At 41.5% G+C, this 20,697-nt stretch overlaps 4 protein-coding genes across 5 annotated transcripts; all 4 read right to left on the reverse strand.

Annotated features, from left to right (window-relative positions):
- Positions 1–9,441, reverse strand: katnal1 (katanin p60 subunit A-like 1). The gene is made up of 11 exons (XM_063499784.1): positions 9,329–9,441; positions 8,619–8,792; positions 7,883–8,043; positions 6,901–7,054; positions 6,654–6,778; positions 6,448–6,553; positions 3,970–4,128; positions 3,612–3,738; positions 3,241–3,375; positions 2,922–3,048; positions 1–1,529 (listed from the first exon to the last, which is right to left on the reverse strand). The coding sequence occupies exons 2-11, from the start codon at positions 8,778–8,780 to the stop codon at positions 1,331–1,333; spliced, it is 1,455 nt and encodes a 484-aa protein (XP_063355854.1). The 5' UTR covers positions 8,781–8,792; positions 9,329–9,441; the 3' UTR covers positions 1–1,330.
- A 546-nt stretch (positions 9,442–9,987) lies between these two features.
- zgc:101559 (Ras-related protein Rab-33B-like) lies at positions 9,988–12,683 on the reverse strand. 2 transcript variants are annotated; one of them, XM_063498258.1, is made up of 2 exons: positions 12,407–12,683; positions 9,988–11,212 (listed from the first exon to the last, which is right to left on the reverse strand). In XM_063498258.1, exons 1-2 carry the CDS (start codon positions 12,662–12,664, stop codon positions 10,772–10,774), a joined length of 699 nt encoding a protein of 232 aa, XP_063354328.1. In that variant the 5' UTR covers positions 12,665–12,683; the 3' UTR covers positions 9,988–10,771. The 2 variants fall into 2 exon arrangements, with proteins under 2 accessions (XP_063354328.1, XP_063354327.1); XM_063498257.1 differs by having other exon boundaries at positions 9,988–11,218.
- An 832-nt stretch (positions 12,684–13,515) lies between these two features.
- Positions 13,516–17,896, reverse strand: kbtbd7 (kelch repeat and BTB (POZ) domain containing 7). Its single transcript, XM_063499625.1, has one exon. The coding sequence runs from the start codon at positions 17,508–17,510 to the stop codon at positions 15,639–15,641; it is 1,872 nt and encodes a 623-aa protein (XP_063355695.1). The 5' UTR covers positions 17,511–17,896; the 3' UTR covers positions 13,516–15,638.
- A 1,421-nt stretch (positions 17,897–19,317) lies between these two features.
- On the reverse strand, positions 19,318–20,675 carry wu:fc50b12 (uncharacterized protein LOC103911624 homolog). The gene is made up of 3 exons (XM_063500138.1): positions 20,291–20,675; positions 20,018–20,181; positions 19,318–19,671 (listed from the first exon to the last, which is right to left on the reverse strand). The coding sequence occupies exons 1-3, from the start codon at positions 20,309–20,311 to the stop codon at positions 19,437–19,439; spliced, it is 420 nt and encodes a 139-aa protein (XP_063356208.1). The 5' UTR covers positions 20,312–20,675; the 3' UTR covers positions 19,318–19,436.
- Positions 20,676–20,697: the final 22 nt, after the last annotated feature.

Genomic DNA, 20,697 nt, shown 5'->3' on the forward strand with positions numbered 1-20,697 from the left:
ATCTTCTTTAATTTAACTAAAAACACACAAATAAACAAACAAAAAAAAATTCACGGTTCCAGTGGTCATGTCTTCTTTTCAAAAGTATGACTACATATGTTTTTCTCAATGAAACATAACATTAATTAAACACAGATATTAAAACCAACAACACAACATAAAACTTAACAGAACAGAACAGACAATCACTCAGTCAAAAGACACAAAGATATTGCGCCGTGTGCCAGTGCAACACTTTGTTCTAAACCTACCACAATATTGAGGTTCAGTTCAAGTTTGTTCAGTCAGCAATAAATACATGAGCTCCTCAAGATGTTTTTTATGACACGGGGGCCTCGTGCAAGAACAGATTTGTCCCTAAGTGACAGATTTAAGAGAACTTCTCACATTTTGAAATGAAATTCATGAGAGGTCCACTCGTGCACTTTATATAGAGAAAAACTGAATCTTATTTTTGTTAATTTGAAAGACATTTTCTTTAATGTTGCCTGCCGTGCTGCAGTAATTTCACCAATATTTTTGTAAGACGGTGACCTTTTTGCAAGTCACTGTCCGGGTGCAACGTGTGTCTGATAGGATATCTAACTTGTTTAGCTGTTTTCACACCTTGAATTATTCTAGACATTACTTCACAGAGGCGCATGTGATCGGAGACAATTTTAACCTGCCAGCTCAAGCCTGTGTGAAATCAGACCGCACTAATGTGAGAATGGCGCAGCTAAATGTTCTCCTGGTGTATTCACACATTTTGTGTCTTGCCTCCTGCCTTATTTGGATGGCCCCCTCACCTACAGCAAGTCTGACTGGAAACTGTTTCCTGCTGTGTGCCACATGTAGGAAAGAACAACTATGGATAATTTTCAGATCTAATTCCCTCGACTTTTTCCAGGGATTCTTGTGTGAAAACAGCTGTACACTGTTTCAAACTGTATTCTTAGATGCTGGACTTGAAAGCTCTGCAGTGTAAAACTGTTCTTGCATGAGGTCTCGTGTATAAAACCTTATGCACATTCCCTGTGTGTATTAAGCTGGTAGTTTACATAAAAGTTCCCAGTGTGAGAGGTTTACCCAGCCTTCATCAGGTCACCTGAGTGGGCTGGATGACTGACATCTCTACAAACACAGTTCTGGACAGCAAGTGAAATTGCAGGGGTGAAGCCACCGTTTTCATGTTCCCTCAAAGGCACCAGTCTTTCTGATCCCTGATGTGCTGCCTTGTTGAAATACAAGCTCTCACTCCACTGCTGCTTTTCAAGGCCTTCAATATTTTCAAAGCTATCAGTCCTCCTTTCAAGGTTTTCGCCCCTCTGGCTCTAATCACCACCGATCTCTATACTGACCCGAACTCAGCCATCCAGGCTTCGTATTTTTCCAGGTCTGCAGCAGAAACAGACTTTGAGATCTTCTTGAGTGTCAGGGTGAAGTCCTCCATGGTCACAGGCATCTGCAGCTCTTCTTTGGACAGAGCTCGGATCTCCTCGGGGCTCAGGCCTTGGATTCGACGACGCATCGCCATCATGGAGGCGTCCCTGACGTATGTGTAAAGAAACAAGCAGGGAGTGGACAGAGAGAGACAGAAGACAGTTACTCTTGGCACGCCAAACATAATTGCACTGTTTTAAATTACACATTTGCTGTGTTTTAGCCCTGTCAGAAAGGATTGTGCCTGAGCTGTGATGAAATCCTGCAGGCTACGCTGTATGTTGGACAATGAGCATGCATCCAAGGTCAATGAAACAATGTGAGGGAGAGATGAGCAGAGACAGCTTTGGATGCATGAAATGCCTGCCATTCCTGGCAGTGGTACAGCAGAAAGGATCCCCACATCAAGGACAGGACAGTGAGGATAAAAGTCTTACACTAAAACAACTGCTACACTGCACTACAATCAAAACAGTGCTGTGTGTTTGAAGAGACAGGGCTGATAAAAACACAACAGGGACGACGTGACCTCATGATCTGACAGTCAAATTATCATTAGCGTGTGTGCAGTTACTCTTTGCATAATTTGCTTGTTTAGCAAGTAATAACAGAGTTATACATTTAGGTAGAGATGAAGCAAATTACTAGCAGCCTGTGTTCCTGAGTTGATTGGTATTTATATGGAAAGGTACTGAAAGAAGGCATTGCAGTTATGCATTAGATAAAATAATTTTTTCTCAGTTTACACCCGCACTAAATATAATGATCCTATCATTATATTTAGTGCGGGTGTGCACAGGGCCAGATTAAAGTACCACAGTGATTCAAAAATCGGAGGTTTACTAAAAAGACAACAACTTGAAACTTAAATTTAGTCTACATGCAGGTGCAGGCTCCAAAACATGACAAAGCAATAGGTGGCGATATAACCCTAACCATCCACTGACCAAAAAGGAGAGACATAAAGGCCCACACCTTTCAAATTGCAAGGCAAAATCCCTACCCCGGAAGGAGTTTTTCCAAAAGGTTGAGGCCGCTGAGCACGAAAACTGCTTTGTGGCAGTACTTGTGAAAAACAGAGAGGAAAAAGCCTGAGCTTCCAGTGTGCTAGCAGGACGATCACTGAGGAAGCAGCACTACTCTTGCTTCAGGCTTTTAAAAAAGATAAATTGCACAGCAGCATTCGTAAGCCACTCTGGATAAAGTGACTTAGGAGAATATAACATCAGTCAAAGTCTAAAGTTTTACACAGCACTCCCAAATTGGGAACTTTGCTAAAGACCCAGAGCCAATCAGAAGTTTTTAGCTCCATAGCAACAGTTTGCCATCTCACCACTTATTACATGATACCCCAACAGTGACGTGCGGTGATAACAATCTTTTAATAGTTTAGGTACGAGCATACTGAAACAAAGAACACAAAGCAGCATTTGCTTTACTGTGTTCTGTATATAAAACATGAAGCATGAACTGATAATCAGTTTCTAAAACATACACACCTGCAGACGTTGGTGATGTCTGCTCCAGAGTAGCCCTCGATCTTCTCAGCAATGAGGTCCAGATTTACGTCTGTAGCCAAATCCACCTCTCTCAGGTTGATCCTTAGAAGCTCGACACGACCAACAGCTACATCCAAATACACATACACACACAAAAATTGTTTTAATTTAAGGGCAATGCATCGGAAAACCAGTTAAGGAGAAATGGGAATGAAAAGCAGTAGAGAGGCATATAAAACAATGATTAGAAGTCCACGGTGTTACAAAGTCATCAGTCATCTTAGTTTCTGTGCTGTCAGTCTGTGTCTGCTGAGGTCACCTGAGGGCAGAGGGATGTAGATCCGCTTTTCCAGCCGTCGTCGCAAAGCTTCATCAATGTCCCAGGGGAAGTTTGTGGCAGCCAGGACCATCACCATCTTAGAGGGGTCGTCACCCTCCAGGGCTCCCCCAACACCTGCTCGCAAAAAACAACAAAACAAAATTTTCAGCTTTTTTACGCAACACATTCAGTTTCAAAGTATCTCAAAAAGTTATTTAGCTGTAATGAGGCGCCAAAGGGACAAATGCATTATGACACCTGTCCCGTTTGCTTCTAATTCAAATTTTTGCAATATCCTTGATTAATCCCTCAAACAACTTTAACAGCAAGCCACGCACAGCTTCACCTTCCTATTTCTCTAATGCACTAACCATCCATCTGAATAAGAAGTTCAGATTTGACCCTGCGGCTGGCTTCGTGTTCATCAGATGTTCCTCTCCTGCCACAGATGGAGTCGATCTCGTCTATAAAGATGGTCGTTGGCGCATAAAATCGGGCCTGAGAAGGAAGAAGTTTCGCATTGTGAGTTTCCTTTCCGCTGCAGTGCACACACATGTAAATATGAAGCGGCCGTATTCTTCTGTGCTGCTTTTATCCAAAGTGCTTTGTAATTTCACTTTGATTCACCCATTCAAAAAACATACACACACACTCACAGGGAAGGAGATAAAATGCAAGGGTTCAGCATTTTGCCCATAGGCCCAAATGCTTATTTCCACACACGCTCACCATTTCAAACAGCAGACGGACAAGTTTTTCCGACTCGCCCCTGTATTTGGAGGTCAACGTGGAGGAGGACACATTGAAGAAAGTGGTCCCACATTCTGTGGCCACGGCTTTGGCTAACATGGTTTTCCCCGTACCTGGAGGGCCGACCATTAATACACCCTAAAAAAGCAAAATGTCACACAATCTTAAAACATTAGACAAGTAAACAAATGAACCTGCACACACACACACACAGAGAAAGGATCAGGCTGCAAACACAGAAGATCAGTATTCAGATCACTACGACCATTAACAGTCGTTATATCAGTATGCGGCTCCCACATTCCTTTTAAGAACTTCATGGGAAATAGACTTAATGGCTGCCTTGTCAAGACTCACATGAGAAGATCGATACCAAGTTAAACATTACGCTAGTTGAGCACACAGGAGATTTGGGGGGAGGGGGCTAGCTCAGTCCAGATGTTAAAAAAAAGAAAAAAAATCCATTTACCAGCACCTCTAAAGCTTGCTCCTGTGAGAATAGGATATTAGTCTGAATGTGAATGGATTGCCTTCCCGTAGACTGTAATCCCTGTTTGAGACTGGATAATTGCGTGTTATTTAAAAGCCTGTGATATTAAACAAAAGTGTCAAACCCTGATTTAAATCTCCTCTATAACCATTTTTTAATATCGCTGCCACTCCGGCGTCTAACAGTTCTATATCTGCTCGGCGCCTTTTGCTACGGAGATTACAGAAACCACAAAAGGAAGCACGGCTGACATAATCCATTTCATTTTAAAGAAATTTTATTTTTATGCCTCAATCAATTTAGGCTAGTGTGTCTTATGCTGACTGCAGGACTGAGTCGAGCGACTCGGAATATAAAACAGTACTGCGGTGGGTATTGATCAGAATCTCAGCAGGAGCAGATGGGAGCGTATGTGCACCTGCATTAGGAGTAGAAACAGTCAGACGTGCTGCAGAGCACAGAACAAAACGGAACTGCGTAGACCAAAATGTGCGTGCTAATAAAACACATACCTCCACTCACCTGTGTGCTGAGAAAACAACCATTAACCTGTTTTCCTCTGCAACTGACTTATCGCTCTTTAATTTTACTTCACTTTCAGTGATTAAAAAAAGAAAAAAAAGACTATCCATCTATTTAAAGTTAGTGAAGAATTTTAATTATGCATGCCTATATAAGACAAATGAAAAGCATTGTGCTGCTATAACTCCCTCCATAAAGTATTAACCCTCACATGGTTGGGCCTCAGGGGAAGCAGTCTCACATGATGAAAGTTGAACCGAGGCTGATGCAGAAGAAGCCTCCCATCTCTGTGGAGTCTGTGGAGACTTTGACTTTGTAAAAACATTTTAGTTGGCGCATTTTACTTGTGATCAGGCTACGTGATCAGCCAATCTCCGAAGCTTACCGCTCTTTCTGAATTTAGCCAACTGCATTCTGCAGTGTATTGGTAGATGTTACCTGTTTATAGATAATATGAATGACATTACATATGCAAGTTGTTCCATTTTATCAAATGACATTTGCAGATTGGTTCTTATTCTTAAAATGTGTCTTCATCTTCCTCGTCAGTCATTTATTTGAGGCTGAAGTTATCACAAATGAAAATTATTTGATTATTTAATGGTTTTTTGTGATGTTTGTCAAGCTCTCTGTGTTAGCTTGCTCTCCCTCTCCACTCGCTGAACCTCGACTTTATGGAAATTTGCATGCATGAACACAAGACAGAAATATAAAGGAAAGCATCACTTTCTGATTCTGAACAGGCACGACTTGTTTAACATTTACTGTTAATGTTACTGTTAGGTGAGCCAAAATATTATTATTTATTGTCTTTATTTAAAATAAGCACATGTTGACTGTGAACGACTTCAACGTGATTTTATGCTGTATTTACTTGGAACTGTTAAGTTGTTGGTGGAATCTTTTATGCCACGGCAGAGTTGTTAACGTTAGAAGAGAAATGATAAGTTTGACATTTTAATTAGTCAAGTGAGAGAGAGAAATGTGCTGCATGAGGCCAAATCTCACATGATCAGATACAACGAGACGATAATTTTTTAGGAAATTATACAGGAAAGTTTGGAAACATGTGGACAGAAAGGAGCACGATAAAACAAAAGTCTGCAGAACTGAACTGAGGCTGACTTGAGTTGACAGTGATGGTGTCAACAGAAATGGTGCACTGGAATAAAGTACTAGATTTAGTGTGAAGCTAACTAGTCTTGATGTAGAAGTTGGTGTTGACCTTAACGCTCAAACTTTGATGTAGCTGGTGCAACATGCTGCAAGACACTCAAAATGGTAGGTGTGTTCCAGAACAAAGTGAGTAGCTCACAGCTGAAAAACATCTTTATAGATTTCTGCAATTACTCACTCGTTTTTTAAAACCCCCAGTAAGGAACTAGATAAAGTTTGCATGTAGAGAATATGTGAAAAATCACAGGTGTGTGTGTATGTGTGTGTACCTTCCAAGGGCGGCGAATGCCCTTAAAGAAATCAGGCATCCACATCGGCAACACCACTGCTTCTCTCAAGAGCTTCTTAGCATCTTCCAAATCAGCAATGTCATTCCTGCAGTTTACCAAAGTAATTAGCCAGCAGCACTGTTGAAATGTGTCCTCATTGCAGAACCTTAGAAGTATTATATAAGTATCAGAGGATACTTCCATACCAGTGCACGTTAGGGTTACGGGACACAATATCTCTCTCCAGCGAGTCCACTAGGTCACTGTCATATCCTGTGCCATCAAACTTCTTATGCCCTTCATCCCCCTGCACATCTCCCCCTTTCTTTCCCTAATGGAGACAAAAAGGTGGAAAAGAAACAGAACAAAAACTTGATGTGTTTGGAGCACAGACTTACTCATTTCCTATTTATCAATCTGTGCATTAAACCATGACACAGCTGGAGTCTGAACCTTGTCGTCTTTGCATTTGGTGAATCCCGGCCGGTCTGCTTTAGCGTTGGCCTGAGCACGGCCTCCCGGCCCTGCCCCTCGATGCTGCAGGCCAGGGGACTCTTTCCTCTGCTGCTTCACTCCACTGTTGGGCCGCTTTATTGGAACAGGATTCCTACAGAGACACACGCGCAGGAATATAGAAATGGATAATAGTGTGATAATAATAGGACACACCTACACAGAGAGCCATCAACCACAGGTTTCCATCGGTTTACCAAAAGTTCCTTTAGAGCATTAGTTATAAACCAGCTCTGCTACTTTTCTGCAGAGGCACATTGTGCTTGTAGAGATGAAAGTGATTATGCAAAATATGTCTCTTTGTACTTTAAAGAGCGCTTCCTTATGGAGATGTTGTGTTCCACAGAGTTTCTGGGTAGCATCACTAACAATCATCTCTGTCAAAACTGATGTTCAGTAAGTTAAATACATATATAGTTTGCCACTGAGAAAGCATTTGTAATCTGCAGTTAAAGGGGAAAAAAGTCCATATTTTGTGTTTTTGTTGTTTTAAACTCAACATGAAAAGAAAAAAAGAGAGAACTGACAAAAAGATAGCAGTCTGCAAGAATCTTTCTAAGCTTTCCTGGTATTATATGTATTATATGGAATTAATGGACTTAAAATAATACAGTTTTTCCTCCAGAATTTAGAAAGTGAGGCTAAGACACTGCACTGGGCATTTAGTTTAATAATGGGTGAGATTGGAGTATAGTTTAAAACAAAATTATAACCCAAACTTTTTGAGATCACAGTGCGACATGCTTACTATAACGCTAAATAAGAACTACTTTATGTTCTTCTTTCCAACTGATACCTCAGCTGGTATATGTTTGCTGGCTCACATATTCAAAACTTCACTTATTTATTTTAACTGACAGCAGGAAAAGAAGAAAAAAAAAATCCATGAAGCTAAAAACGTAGCTCCAACACATCCACACACCTGTGCTCTGCAGGGATGGGAGGGGGCCACACAGCTGGATCTTCTAGTCTCTCCTCTGGCTGCAGGGCTTGGATGTCAGTCGGCTTCTCTGACTTAAAGCTCTCCAGCGTTGCCATGATACTTTTCACTTGCTCGTACTCCTCAGTCAGTTCCTTACCAAGCTGGAAACAAACGGAAGAAGTGTTGTGTTTGCACTGCATCACTGACCATCCAGCTGAAAATACAGCAGCTGAACTAACAAAAACATACAAAAAAAAACACCAAGCAATGCACAATGTTAGGCAAAAAACAAAACAAAACCACAAAAACCAAAAAACTCCTTCACGAAGCAGGGCGTAAAACACAATATACACACACACACACACACACACACACACACACACACATACATACATACATATATATACATATATATATGGCCTGTGTGTGTCTGTCTGTGCAACAATTTGGGTAGTTAGTTTTAAATTCAGGATTCTCTGAGTGCCATGCTTCTCTCTTATAATGTGTTTTTCTTTTATAATGCTTTTACATGTGTTTTGTCCACCAGAGACGACCAAGCTAATAGATCGCAACAAACATGAGAAATTACACAAATTAAAACTTTCTTAAAATAATGCACCTTAAACAAAAAAAAACAGCCTTTGACATTAGAGGAAAGCTTTTCATCCAGGATTAAGTCCCACGTACATTTGAACTGAAGTCTCAGGTTCAGTAACTAATATACCAGGGGACTCACCTGTTGCCATCTGACTATAAGTGCAGGGTCTCTGAGGGACTGACAGTGCTTGTGGATCTGTTGAATGACGCCCTGGTAGTACACAATGGAGGAGTCATAGTTCCCAAGCAAGGCGTACTCACGGCCCTTCTTGGCGTTGTCACATATTTCTGCCAGATTCATGCTTAATAACAGCTACATGGAAATAAGAAACAAGCAATTGCATGACCTGATTAGTGAAACAGTAAGAGTTCAAAGGTTAATGCTAGCTCAGTGTTTCAATCTAAAGCCTCCACATTTTTATTCCTTTTATTAATATTATTATCATTACGTGTCCTCATTATAATTGAATCTTATAACAAGGTGGAGCAGCTCCTCGAATGTCGGCTGCCCATCAGATAACTCAGAAACGGCTACACCCGGTAAAGCACGTTAGTTAAGCTAGCTGATGTCGGTTTTGAATGAACGCATTTGCCCGAGGCGCTGTACCTGATCACTAAATGAAACCTCTGTTCAAATTTTTGAGCACACCCTGTAATATTACCGGCGTTAGCCCTTTGCTAGCTTGCCACTAGGCCACAGACGAGAAAACAAAACGAATCCTGTGCCAATAACCCAAACGGTACTTAATCCTCCCAGCTTGCGTTCAAATTGCCCGCAGACAAAAACACCCTACCGACGAGCTAAATTCAATTTTAATTGCGTGTTCACAGGGAAAAAAATTCTCATACCTGTATGAAAAGCCCTCGCTTGTATGTTTTTTAATCAGATGTCCAGCATTGAGGACAGTGTTACCATGGCCGCGGAGACGCCGCGCGAGGAATACAAACAGCTCTTTGCCGTGCTGCTTTCACGGATCTGCTCAAGCTGGTAAATGTGACACCCTAGACGTCGCCGATGAAAGCAATTCGGTTGCTGACCTGTGATCGCTGCTTATATATTAACGCCATTAACGCAGTGAAAATCTAACCTAGTAAGGCCTAAATTGTTAGATGTATTCTATGTATAACTACACAATTAGCTACAAGTGAAGGGTTTGCCATTTTACGTGTTTTCGCTAATTTATCAAAAGAGCTATGTCATGCACAAGTCTGCCACTGGTCGTCGCTAATGTGTCAAATACTGCAAGGTATCTTTGATTTCACTAAAAAGCTTATAGCTGTAGTTTTGGAACTTTTAATCGTGTAACACGATCCTTTTCAGGTGATTAAATGAGACTTTTTTTCCCTTAGCACAAATTAAAGTGGATCTAGATTGGCTACAGGTCATGAATTAAAATGAAAAATAAACACTTGACACACCAGCTGTGAAGCAATAACTGACAGAGCAGTCACATAACACTTTGAGTGGCAAACAACACCAGAAACATTCAGAAAACATGACACTGAAACAACCACTTTTATTGATTTGCATCTGTACAGTGTATTATTATTATTGTATACATGCAACAAATTAAACAGTCAGCTGTGGTGTTTTTCCTCAGATCCACAGAGTTTCTTTTTAGGCATGCTTTTCAAGTGAACTATGTGGAGCAGCTACATTTTATCCCTTGAGTTCTTGAGCTTTCTCCCCAAACAGCTGTCCATGTGCATGAGCTGACACAAATACATTCAATAACAGCACCAAGTCTCACACTGCACTTTTAAGAACTAAAATATCACTTCAGAACATTCAATTGCAGTGTTCGTCACAGTATCAGCATATCCTATTGGTCCCTTTAAACACACACACACAAAAACCAAATTTTCTCTTCATTAAGTTTGTCTTTTAATTGCATTGAGATCTGCAGGTACATTATAGTGCAGTAATGCTGCTGTACTGGCGACGGCTGCATATCATTTATGATCATGCATCCACTAAAGTGCGCTCTGCAATCTTCTGTTTGCAGACTCGGTGATCCGAAGTGCAGTTTGGGCTACAAATACTCGGCATAGCTCCATATGCATTCATGCATTTTACTGACTTGTTTATTTAATTTAGCTGTGCCTCATACCAGGCAGGGAAAATTGTAAAATCTTACCAAGCTTCTGTCATTTCTAGCTAACTGATATGAGAGTGCTTTGTAAATTTTAAGCCTCGGTGTTGTTGAAATCTGCTTTTCTCAGCACACTCCTGAAGGACCGCCATGATAGTATTATATAATCAAAGTACATCCATGAAGGATGTAGGTGACCTCAGCATTGACAAGTTGCTGCTTCCCGCTCTCTCTGGTTCCACATTTGCCTCAAATTGCTCTCACTGGGCTGCTTTAGTCTCAGGGGTTTGTGGCTCTTCAGCCTGTAAGCTAAAGTCAGAAAGATAGCATCCACGTTTTCCTTTTCAGACGGGTCCTTGGCTGAAGTCTCAAACAGCGGGAAGTTGTAGCTGTCAGCGAGACACTGTGCGGCTGATGTGGGAACCTCCCGGCGGTCCCTCAGGTCACACTTGTTTCCTACCATGATGCGGGGCACAAGGGGCCCCACGGAGTGCCGGCTGCACTCCTGAATCCACTCGGGGAGGCTCTCAAAGGAAGAAAGGCTGGTCACGTCGTACACAAAGATGACAGCGTGGACGCTGCGGTAGTAGTGCTCCACCATGCTCTTCCTGAAGCGCTCCTGACCTGCTGTGTCCCAAATCTGTAACTAGCACAGCAGAAACAAATGATGCCACAGAGTCCTATTTAAAGCATATGGCCAGTGTTATTTTATATTTGTGTTTTTGCCAGCCAGTTCAATAGGAGGCAGCAAAGCGTCATTCCAGCTTCCCTATTTTGTTTATGCTACTCAACTCCAACCTTCAACGTTTGTTCCTACTAAGCAGTGCTTAAATATGCTTTATGTGTGTGTGTGTGTGTGTGTGTGTGTGTGTGTAAATATACATCTCTATTTTTGCAGAGTTAAATACTGTTTTTTCTTAATGTTTCAGCATGATGCATCTTGATTTTTTTTTTCAAAACAAAGTTTTAGCAGCTTCAGGGAAACAATGGAAGGATACTACACAGCAGAATAAGCCATACATTATCACCACAGACTCAAACAACTGCTGGATTTTTGCACTTGCTCAAAAAAAATGTTGGTTAAGTTAGGATAGTTAGGACATTTTTGCAGCAGACACTTGGGCATCTTACAGAAGGAGAACCTGAGGTTTAAATTATTAAACCAGAGATGGCTGAATTCCTTTTATCGGCATTCGGGTAATGTGCATCCTGGCTCACTGCCTTTTACTCACTCACTGTCATGGTTTACTGAAACACCGACAGACAGAGCTAACGTTAGTGTCATTATAATAGACTGCATGTTCCCACTGTAATGAGTCAAATTGTCTGCTGTGGAAAGTGCTCCAAAATAGACCTTTTTTTGACAGCACCTCCAAAAATGGGTTTAAATGTGCGGGAAAAACTATTAAAAATCTACTTGGGTGACTTGTTATTGTGTTGCATCTGGATCACTTCATCAGACTGAGGCATGATCTGTTTCACTTTAACTGGAAGCTCGTAAAAAGGGGGGAAAATCTCCAGGCAAATGAGGACTATAAGCAGGCACAGAATGAAAATAAACACTTATATGTGCAAGAACAGAAATGACTATGAACTGGCTTTACACCAAGTTTCGTTATTCCCTTTCTTGTGAACAATGACAATGGCCTCATAGGGGTGACAAAGCCTTCATTTTAACAACTGGTCAAAGTAAGCTCCATCACATGCCTACAGGCTGAAAACAGACTCCAGGTCAGGCTCTGTGAGCTGACCTATAAACCTAACATAGACAAAAAAGCAGTGGACGTTCACAGGTATCTGCCGTGTGCCTTTCTTAAAATGTGGGACTTCTCACCTTGATACTCTCTCCGTCCAGCTCCAGCGTCCTCTCTCTGAAATCGACCCCGATAGTTGCCTCAGGGTTTTTCAGGAAAGTGCCCCCGCAGAACCGGTAGGTCAAACACGTCTTCCCCACATTTGAGTCTCCTATTACTATTATCTTGAAAATCCGAGCGTGTGTAGTGTCGTATTCGTGGTGAGAGGAGAGCTCCAGGGAGTCGTTTCGACTGAAAATTGTGTCAAATTCCTCCCCAGGTTTGTTTTCTATTGCCATTGCTCATCTTCTCGCGGTCTGGACGGCGCTACAGCTCTGAAATATCGCGAGACCCCAAAGGAGAGTACCTTTGAACCTATGTACTTAAATGTAGCTGTAGGCTACGTGCAGAATACAAGTAATTCATCAAATTCTTGTGTTATTTAGCTGTACACGTTATTCTGTAGAGATCCGATAGTAAACTTGCTAGAGGAAAAGAACAATTAAAAAAATCTAACGTGGAATATGGTTAGAGATTATTTTCCCCTTTCCTTTCTTTTTAATTACTCGGGGGTTTTTTTTAAATCCTATTTTGAATTGAATAAGTGGTAGAAAATAGACGAATTCAATTCTATCAAGTCCGAAAGTCAGTATTTAGTGATTTTGAAGTTGTAATGAAAAATTAGACTGTTGCCAGTCAGATACTTTCCAATAAAAATCTGATGGTGCTTTACTGCAGTCATAATTACTTTCATGAGTTTTGACTAGACCCCCAACACCGCTGGCTGAAGTAGAGCCAGCGGTGATCCATCACTTCGCAAGACACTGATTTTCAGTCCAGGTTTTATGTAATTTGGCCATACACAAAAATGACAGCATGGTTGTGCCGATTTTTTTCTGTTTCCCTTCCTTAAGATTGACCTCATGGCAGCCATCCTCTCTATTCCCGATTTGCCTTCAAGGAACAGCAACAACCCCCCGTATTTTCTTAGAAAAAACACATTTAAAAAAAAGACTAGAAAGTCTAACTGCTTGGAAAAAAAGAAATGAGGGGTGGATCAAGTCTTCCACACAGTAAATACAAGATATTTCAGAAACGTTTTTTTTAAATCTATAAATTTTTATTTTTAAAATCATGTATGCTATTATACTTATTTACATACAGACATATCACTCAACCACAAACACTTCAGTAGGTATCCTCCAAGAGCACAAATATATTAACCTCATACAAATTTGTACAACTTACAAAAAAGAAACAAAGAGAACATCTAACAATGGAAAACCATTAAACAGAGACAGTCTCAAATAAATACAAACATAAGATTTAAAAAAAAAAAAATCATTCTGCTTTTCTGTAGCAATTCAATCAGTCAACACATCATGAATGTCTCATAAAAAAGAAAAAAGTATTACCAATACTTTCATTAATGACACATTTTTCTATTAAAACTCAATCCTCCTAGAATTAGAACCTTTTTGAACTATTTTTCTGTTTTGCACCATATTAAACTCACAATACTCACAAGACCACTCTTCAGAACCCGAACCTTCCAGTTTCACCATGCAGTGGCAATAAATACGACTTCTGTAAAACTCAGCACTACACACACTTGTAGCTCTGCAGCATACACTGATGTTTATTTGACACATTTACCAAAAACAGCTTTGTAATCCACAGCCAAGCACCCCATCTACTTCAAGAAACTTCATTATTCATCAGAGAGACAGTCAGCACTCCACTCATTTAACAGTTTATTTTGTAAACCCAGCTCTGGAACCAGCAGCTCCATTTCTACCACGCCTTCGCTGCATGTCATTACCCACAGTTCCTCCCCCTTTACTTCCAAAACTGCTTGATAAAAACCCCTGACTAAGAGGCACTCATGATTATACTCTTCAGTGTTTTCAGAGGTGCTGATTCAACTTTATGGTCATTATTTTGTGTGATCCAGCATTCTGCTGATGAGGATATGTAATATTTTATCTCCACCATTTATCTCAGTAAGTGCAAATAGCATAGGGGTTGCTTGGCTGTGACAATGGCTTCTCTGCAGTCTTCTAGCAAGCAGATAAATCATCACACCCAAGCAATACTCAAAACCCCTCCCCCCCAAAAAACTGTTGCAACACACACATAAAAAATAAAGTATAGATAAGAAAACACACACATACACTCTGTGATTTCAAACACAATCATAAAACACATCTGCTGTCACCAGAACATTGTGATCGCACTACATCTAAAAAGGAACCTCTGTCATCGCAAATGGGCTAAACCTGAGAGAGTGTACAGTACATTGGCTCCTAGACTTCACGCAGCAGTTTTTGGAGCACCGCCTGTGTGTGTGTGATGTCGCTGTGTGCATCAACTACATAAAAAGGACCATAAATTTTAAAGCCCAGTTCATAACCAGTTCTTTCATAGTCATAAACAAGAGGCACTTGAGATGTCTGATATGACAAACACTCAAGCCATGATTTCACGATGATCTTAAGCTTGCATGCTCATTTATTCACTCTAAAGAGAATGGCTTACCCAAATAACTCTTCATGTAACATAATGTTAAAGCTTAACAGCGGCGCTCCACTCAGGAGTACTAGTGGGCACATTCGTACATCTTTAGGTTATTCTGTAGCTCTCTGGTACAGCTTTGTCAAGCGACATCACTCGAATGTCTCAGCTCGAGTTTGGCGTGGACAAATCTCTCACAGGCTCTACGAGCTAGGAGAGAAGGTCCTCAGGAAGCATGTGACGAAAGCATTACAGATGTGGTATCCATGTGAAACCTTTAGGTGTTGCACGCAAAAGACGCAAAGCACTACTGCTAATCCATCAGTTTTCTTTTTTTCCCTTTTCTACTCCGTAAACTTTTGTTTCACTTGCACTTTCACTGCCACTCTTTTTCCACAAGTGTAGTCCCAGAGATTCTCTGAAATTTTTGAACCAGGAAAAGCAAGGTTGGAAGTAACAGCGTTAAGTGAAGGCTCAGTTCCAGCAAGTATTGCAAAGAATTGCAATTGTTCCCAATTAGTAACCCCTGTATTTGCCCAGCAAAAATGCTGTGAAAGAGGCACAGTAAACATTTTCTCTGGTTTTATGTGTCCCAATATTAACATTACTGATCAGACGTATGAAAAGATTTTTTTTTAACAACCTGTGCTTCTCCTGACTGTTTTAACACTGAATAAATACTTCAATGCTCCCTGTTAGACAAAACCAACCTGTAAAAACCCAATAATTTAATTAATTTTGACACTGCAACACACTTCACTACCAGTTCTCATCAGAGAATGAGCTAGAGCTGCCAGAGTCTGAATCTGCGTCTGTCAGCCCGTCAAAATCCCAGTCTGCACTGGAGCCACTGTCATCGTCCTCCTCTGTGGAGAAGCTGTGGGCAGAGCTAAGGCACGCTGGGTAAACGCGCGTTGAAACACATACGGGCCCCAGCGTGGACACGTACACCGCCATGATATTCTTCCACGTGTCCCTGGCTGGGTCGTACTCGTGAATGAGGACTCTGTTCTTGTTGTGCTGCAGTAAAGTCTGAGTGAGGAGGAGCAGTTTGCCGTTGTGTTGGATCACCTGATAATTTAGAGCTCGGCTGTCGATGGGAATGTCGCCGAGTCTCTTCCACTCACCCCTAGTGGGGCTGTAGGCTTTCACCACAGGGATGTCGCACACACAGACGATCTGGTCCTGGAACACGCAGGCCTTGTGAAGCTTGTCTCGCCTCAGCGACCCACAGTGGCGCCAGCGGTTCCTCTTGGGATCGTAGCAAAGCATTCGCCTTTTGTTCACCACGTACAAGTGGTCGTGTAGAGCTACCACCTGCATTTTACCCAGAGAATGAGGCAGAGGAGCCACAAACGTCCACTGGTTCCTCTGGATGCTGTAACACTCCACCTCCTTCAGTCTGGCATCCGTCACCGGGTTTCTTCCTCCCAGAAGGTACACGTGTCCGTTGAGGTAGCCCATTCCAGAATGTATTCTGCCCAGTGGCCTCTCTGCCAACTCCTGCCAGCTGTTGAGCACAGGGTTGTAAAGCCAGAAGTGTTTCGAGAGGTGGGACGCCAAGTACAAGTTGTTTTCGGGGGTGGCACAGGCGATTAAGGACTCCATGGTGGAGCGTTTGTAATCCTGACTGCTCAGATCCTCTAAAGGAGGGGCCATGAAGTACAGGTCCTCCGAGTATGGGTCGCAACACATTATGTTATCATTAGGTAGGCCAAAGAAGAGGATCATCTCTTTTGCGCTCACACCTATTCTGTGTTTTGGCACATCCAGAGTAGCAGACACGACACAGCCGTCCTCGGGGGACTTGTTAAAAAATGATGCCAGGTATTTCTCAATGAAAGGCCTTGCCATGAGGCTCTCCAGGTAACACTTGTCCTTCTCAGTGAACAAGTTCCAGCGGACACACTTTAGCACTTGCAGCGCATCCTCTTTTTTCTGTGCTGCGTTCACCTCGATCCACTGCAGAGCAGCCGAGCACACCTTCTTCTCACAATCCACATCCAGGGTGTCCAGAGACAGCAACTCCTTCAGCTGCTTCAGGTCCAGCTCGCAAAGATCCCCCCCATTACACACCAGGCCGAAGTTCCTGGCAATGAAAGCTTGCGCATTCTCCTTCAGCTCGGGGTTATCATAGGTGTCAGCAAATTTCAGTACCCCCACACAGTTAGACAAGTCCAGTCTCCTTGTCATGAAACTGGAGCAAGCTTTCCTGATGTACTCCAGCTGGAGCATGTTGGCCGCTGCATACAGCCTCTGCACGTTACTCTCCGTGATGGTCACCCTGCCCGTGTAGCAGTAATCGATGATGACGGACATAGACTCAGGATCGACCCCGCGGATGACCACAGTTTCCTGCACGCTCTCGTTTAACCCACCGGTGAACATGCTTTTGAAGTAGGGGCTAGCAGCTGCCAGGACGTTGCGGCTGCAGAAGAAAAGTTGGTCGATGGCACCTCTGGTGGGGTTGCCGCTGTGCTCCAAAGACTCCTCTTCGCACTCAACTCCGATAGTAACGTCCCCGAGCAGCCGGCAATCGTAAAGCAACTTCAACCCGTCCATCAAACCCCGAGCGTGATTGGCGTCCTCCAGCACCTCGGGACCACTGAAGCAACTCAGCGCCGAGGCCATTGTTGCAACTTAAGCGATCAGTTAGCTATTTCACGTCGGCCAGTGTTTCAAATAGCACCGTGTGACGCGGTAAACATGCTCGGTAACGCCAAGTTCCCCGAGCTCTGACAATGACACGTCCGTTTACACGTGAAAATCAAACATAAGCAGTGTGGATAAATGCAACAGCGACTTAACAGCTGAACGGTCGCCAGGATGTCTGAAATCCGGCAGCTGTCGGCCTGTAAATGAGCATAATGTCACGGTCAAAGTAGAAAAAGACCCGCACACCACTTCCAAGGAGCTGCTTTACCGATAACGTTCATTTTCACTAAATTCCTCCTCATTGCTGTTTTCTGTTTTGAGTGTAGCAGCTAGAGCGCCGACACAAGCACAAACGTCAACACGGCCAGGATTTGAGCTACATATTCCGAGAAGAACTTCCACAATAAAGTGCAGTTGTACGTATAGATATCGCGCGTTGTTTTAGTTCATCTTTTTAAGCAGTGCTATACGCTCTGGGTGGATTTTAATATTCTATTTTGTCCACGAATCTCATTTTAAAATACGCAAATTTGTATTTTAAATAAAAATTTAAATATTAAAAAAAATCTTATTTTGAAGGCTTCTTTGATTAACTTCCACACTGGCTCGTTGCGCACTCATACAACCTTGCTTAAAAAAGAGTGCCCTCTGATTGGTTTGTGCAACTGGGTCAACTGAATTTGATTGATTGGAACATAATATGGTTCCTCCCACTACTTTCCCCTTTGCTAAAGCGGATAATTCTGGAAATTAAACAATAGACCTCTATGTCTTGTGTGTTTACTTGTATTTTTATATAATTGTGTTATAATTTTTTTAGAAACTAATACTATTTTGTAATAATCTTAATATATCTATATTTATTATATGTTTATTTGTATTTTTATGTAATTGTGTTATTTCATTTTTATATCATTACCATATTTTCAATTAATCCTTATGTATTATTTCTAATTGCTCACGTGGTCTCAGTCCTTACTGCCTTTAAGCAAAATTATTAATGTAATCCTTTTACAGTCAAATTTTACATTTTGTCCTCAGATAATAATAAACTAACTAATAGAAGTTTAGTAAACTAAATAATAAAAATAGATAATAGATTATTAAGCTGAGGTGAAGGCGGTATCATCATCTGTGGTGTCATCCTTTCATCCAACTCTCATCGTGAATCAATAAATGTGTTTTATGAGTCCCTGCTCTCAGTTAGATAGTTGTCCAGCACATATTGCCACTATAAAACCATAATATTTTAATTTAATGCTTAATAACTCCCCAAACCCCATTTATGATTAATACTGAAGTCTCATAGTCTGGCATGGGCTATTTATTTGATTTGCTGTAACACATTAGAGCTTCTTCTCTGTGGTATATGTGACAGCCAGACACTATGCATAAAAAATATGAAACATATGGATTCATACCATCATTAAAAAATCATGTCCCTTGCACTGCAGTTTAGTATATGCATCATTCAGCCACATGTGCATATTGGCCCTTTATGGTCAGATGTTTGTTTAAATGCAGTATACATATCCACCAATAATTATCTCTCCTTAAAATGGTCCCATCAGCCATACATTACTGCAGACTTTGTCATTTACACATGTGCTCTTTGTAGCCAACTATAACAACATATATACACAGTTGATCCACATAAACTGTCTTGACCTTTGTCGTTTGTACATCAATTAAAATAAATAAACTTTTTAAAATCAAAGGATTCCAAAGACAGCCTTTATCCTTATTGCAAGGCTTTAATTTCTTGCACTACAAAAAGTAGCATATATCATGATTTGTTGGTTAATTGACTCTGAGTCCGTTTGCTTCTTTGCAGTATCACATATGCACACGTAGAACACAAATCACAGACATAGCCGCAGCTACTTGCGTTTCCACCCAGGTTTAAGTAAATCTACGACTTAGGTCGTTGATTTTACGTAGTGCGTCTCGGTTGTCGATGGTCCTGTGGACTGTGATGAGGAAGGGGAAGGCAGAGGGAAGCTCCACCCTTTGACTCAGTTTCTGGTGACCCCAGTGGAGGCAGTGCAGTCTCTCAGCCAGGTCCCGTCTGCCAGCTCGCTCCAGTCCGTCTTGCAGCAGCTTGGTCTTATTTGGCTTGTCCCATGACTTCTCGTACCTGTGAATAAAGAGGAACCTCTAAAAAGTATTTCATGGAAAGAAGAGAAATTCACTGATGTATAAAAAGCAAAAAAAAAGAAAAGAAAAAAAAAAAGAACTGTATATAAGTGACAGAGTGTTTAGAGAGCCCAAGTGACCTTGGTAAAACACAAATAAGTAATTTAGGTTTCTCACATGAGATTGCTGGGCATCTACTTCAATTTTTTAAGACTACAATGATTTCAGATGACGTATAAAACTGGACTAAACACTGCTAAGATAATCAGATGTTGGCTTTTGATTTAGAAACACCAGTTTCTAAACAAAGCACACAATATTTTCAAAAGTATACACACAGACTTTACCAGCTTTCCAGCATGGCCTTGGCCTGGACACTCTTCTCTGTAGAGCTGGCGTGGAAGCGTCCTATCTCAGTTCTGTTGAAGCCGAGCTCATATGCCAAAACTGTCCACTCAAAACCAAGCTGCCTGGAAATCTCCTGCAGCGTCTTTAGATTGATCACAGCATCCTGTAAGCAAAAAAAAAAAAAAGAGGAGGGGGGGGGGGATTCCATTGAGAAAAACGATCTAGTATAAATGATCTGCGCAAAAGTGCAGATGAAAGCAGATTAGACATACCTCCTGGGCTTTGTTGGGCATTATCAAAAACTCCAAAAGGTCAGCACTGCGCACCCAATATCTGTCTTCAGGTCTGGTTTAATGATTTTGCGCAAAAGATAAAAGATAAGAGATTTTAGTCACCTTCCCTGAGGTACAGTATGTTAAAGTAGAGCGTGTTTGAGTGTTACTCTGGAGATTTAAAATCAACATACTCACTTGTTAAACATTAGTCACTCTGTGACCACCTTGTGACACTAACAGCTGCCACAGTGAATCTTCCACTTCAAACCTCAAAACCCCCTAACTGTAATGTGCTAAAACTGAATTCTACATTTATTTTTTGAGCAGTAGCTTCCATAATATCAGTGATATTAGCATTCAGATATACTTTACACTTGAAGGAATACAGGACTGAACTTGGTTTA

This window comes from Pelmatolapia mariae, linkage group LG16_19 (assembly GCF_036321145.2).
Source record: "Pelmatolapia mariae isolate MD_Pm_ZW linkage group LG16_19, Pm_UMD_F_2, whole genome shotgun sequence".
Lineage (NCBI taxonomy): Eukaryota > Metazoa > Chordata > Actinopteri > Cichliformes > Cichlidae > Pelmatolapia > Pelmatolapia mariae.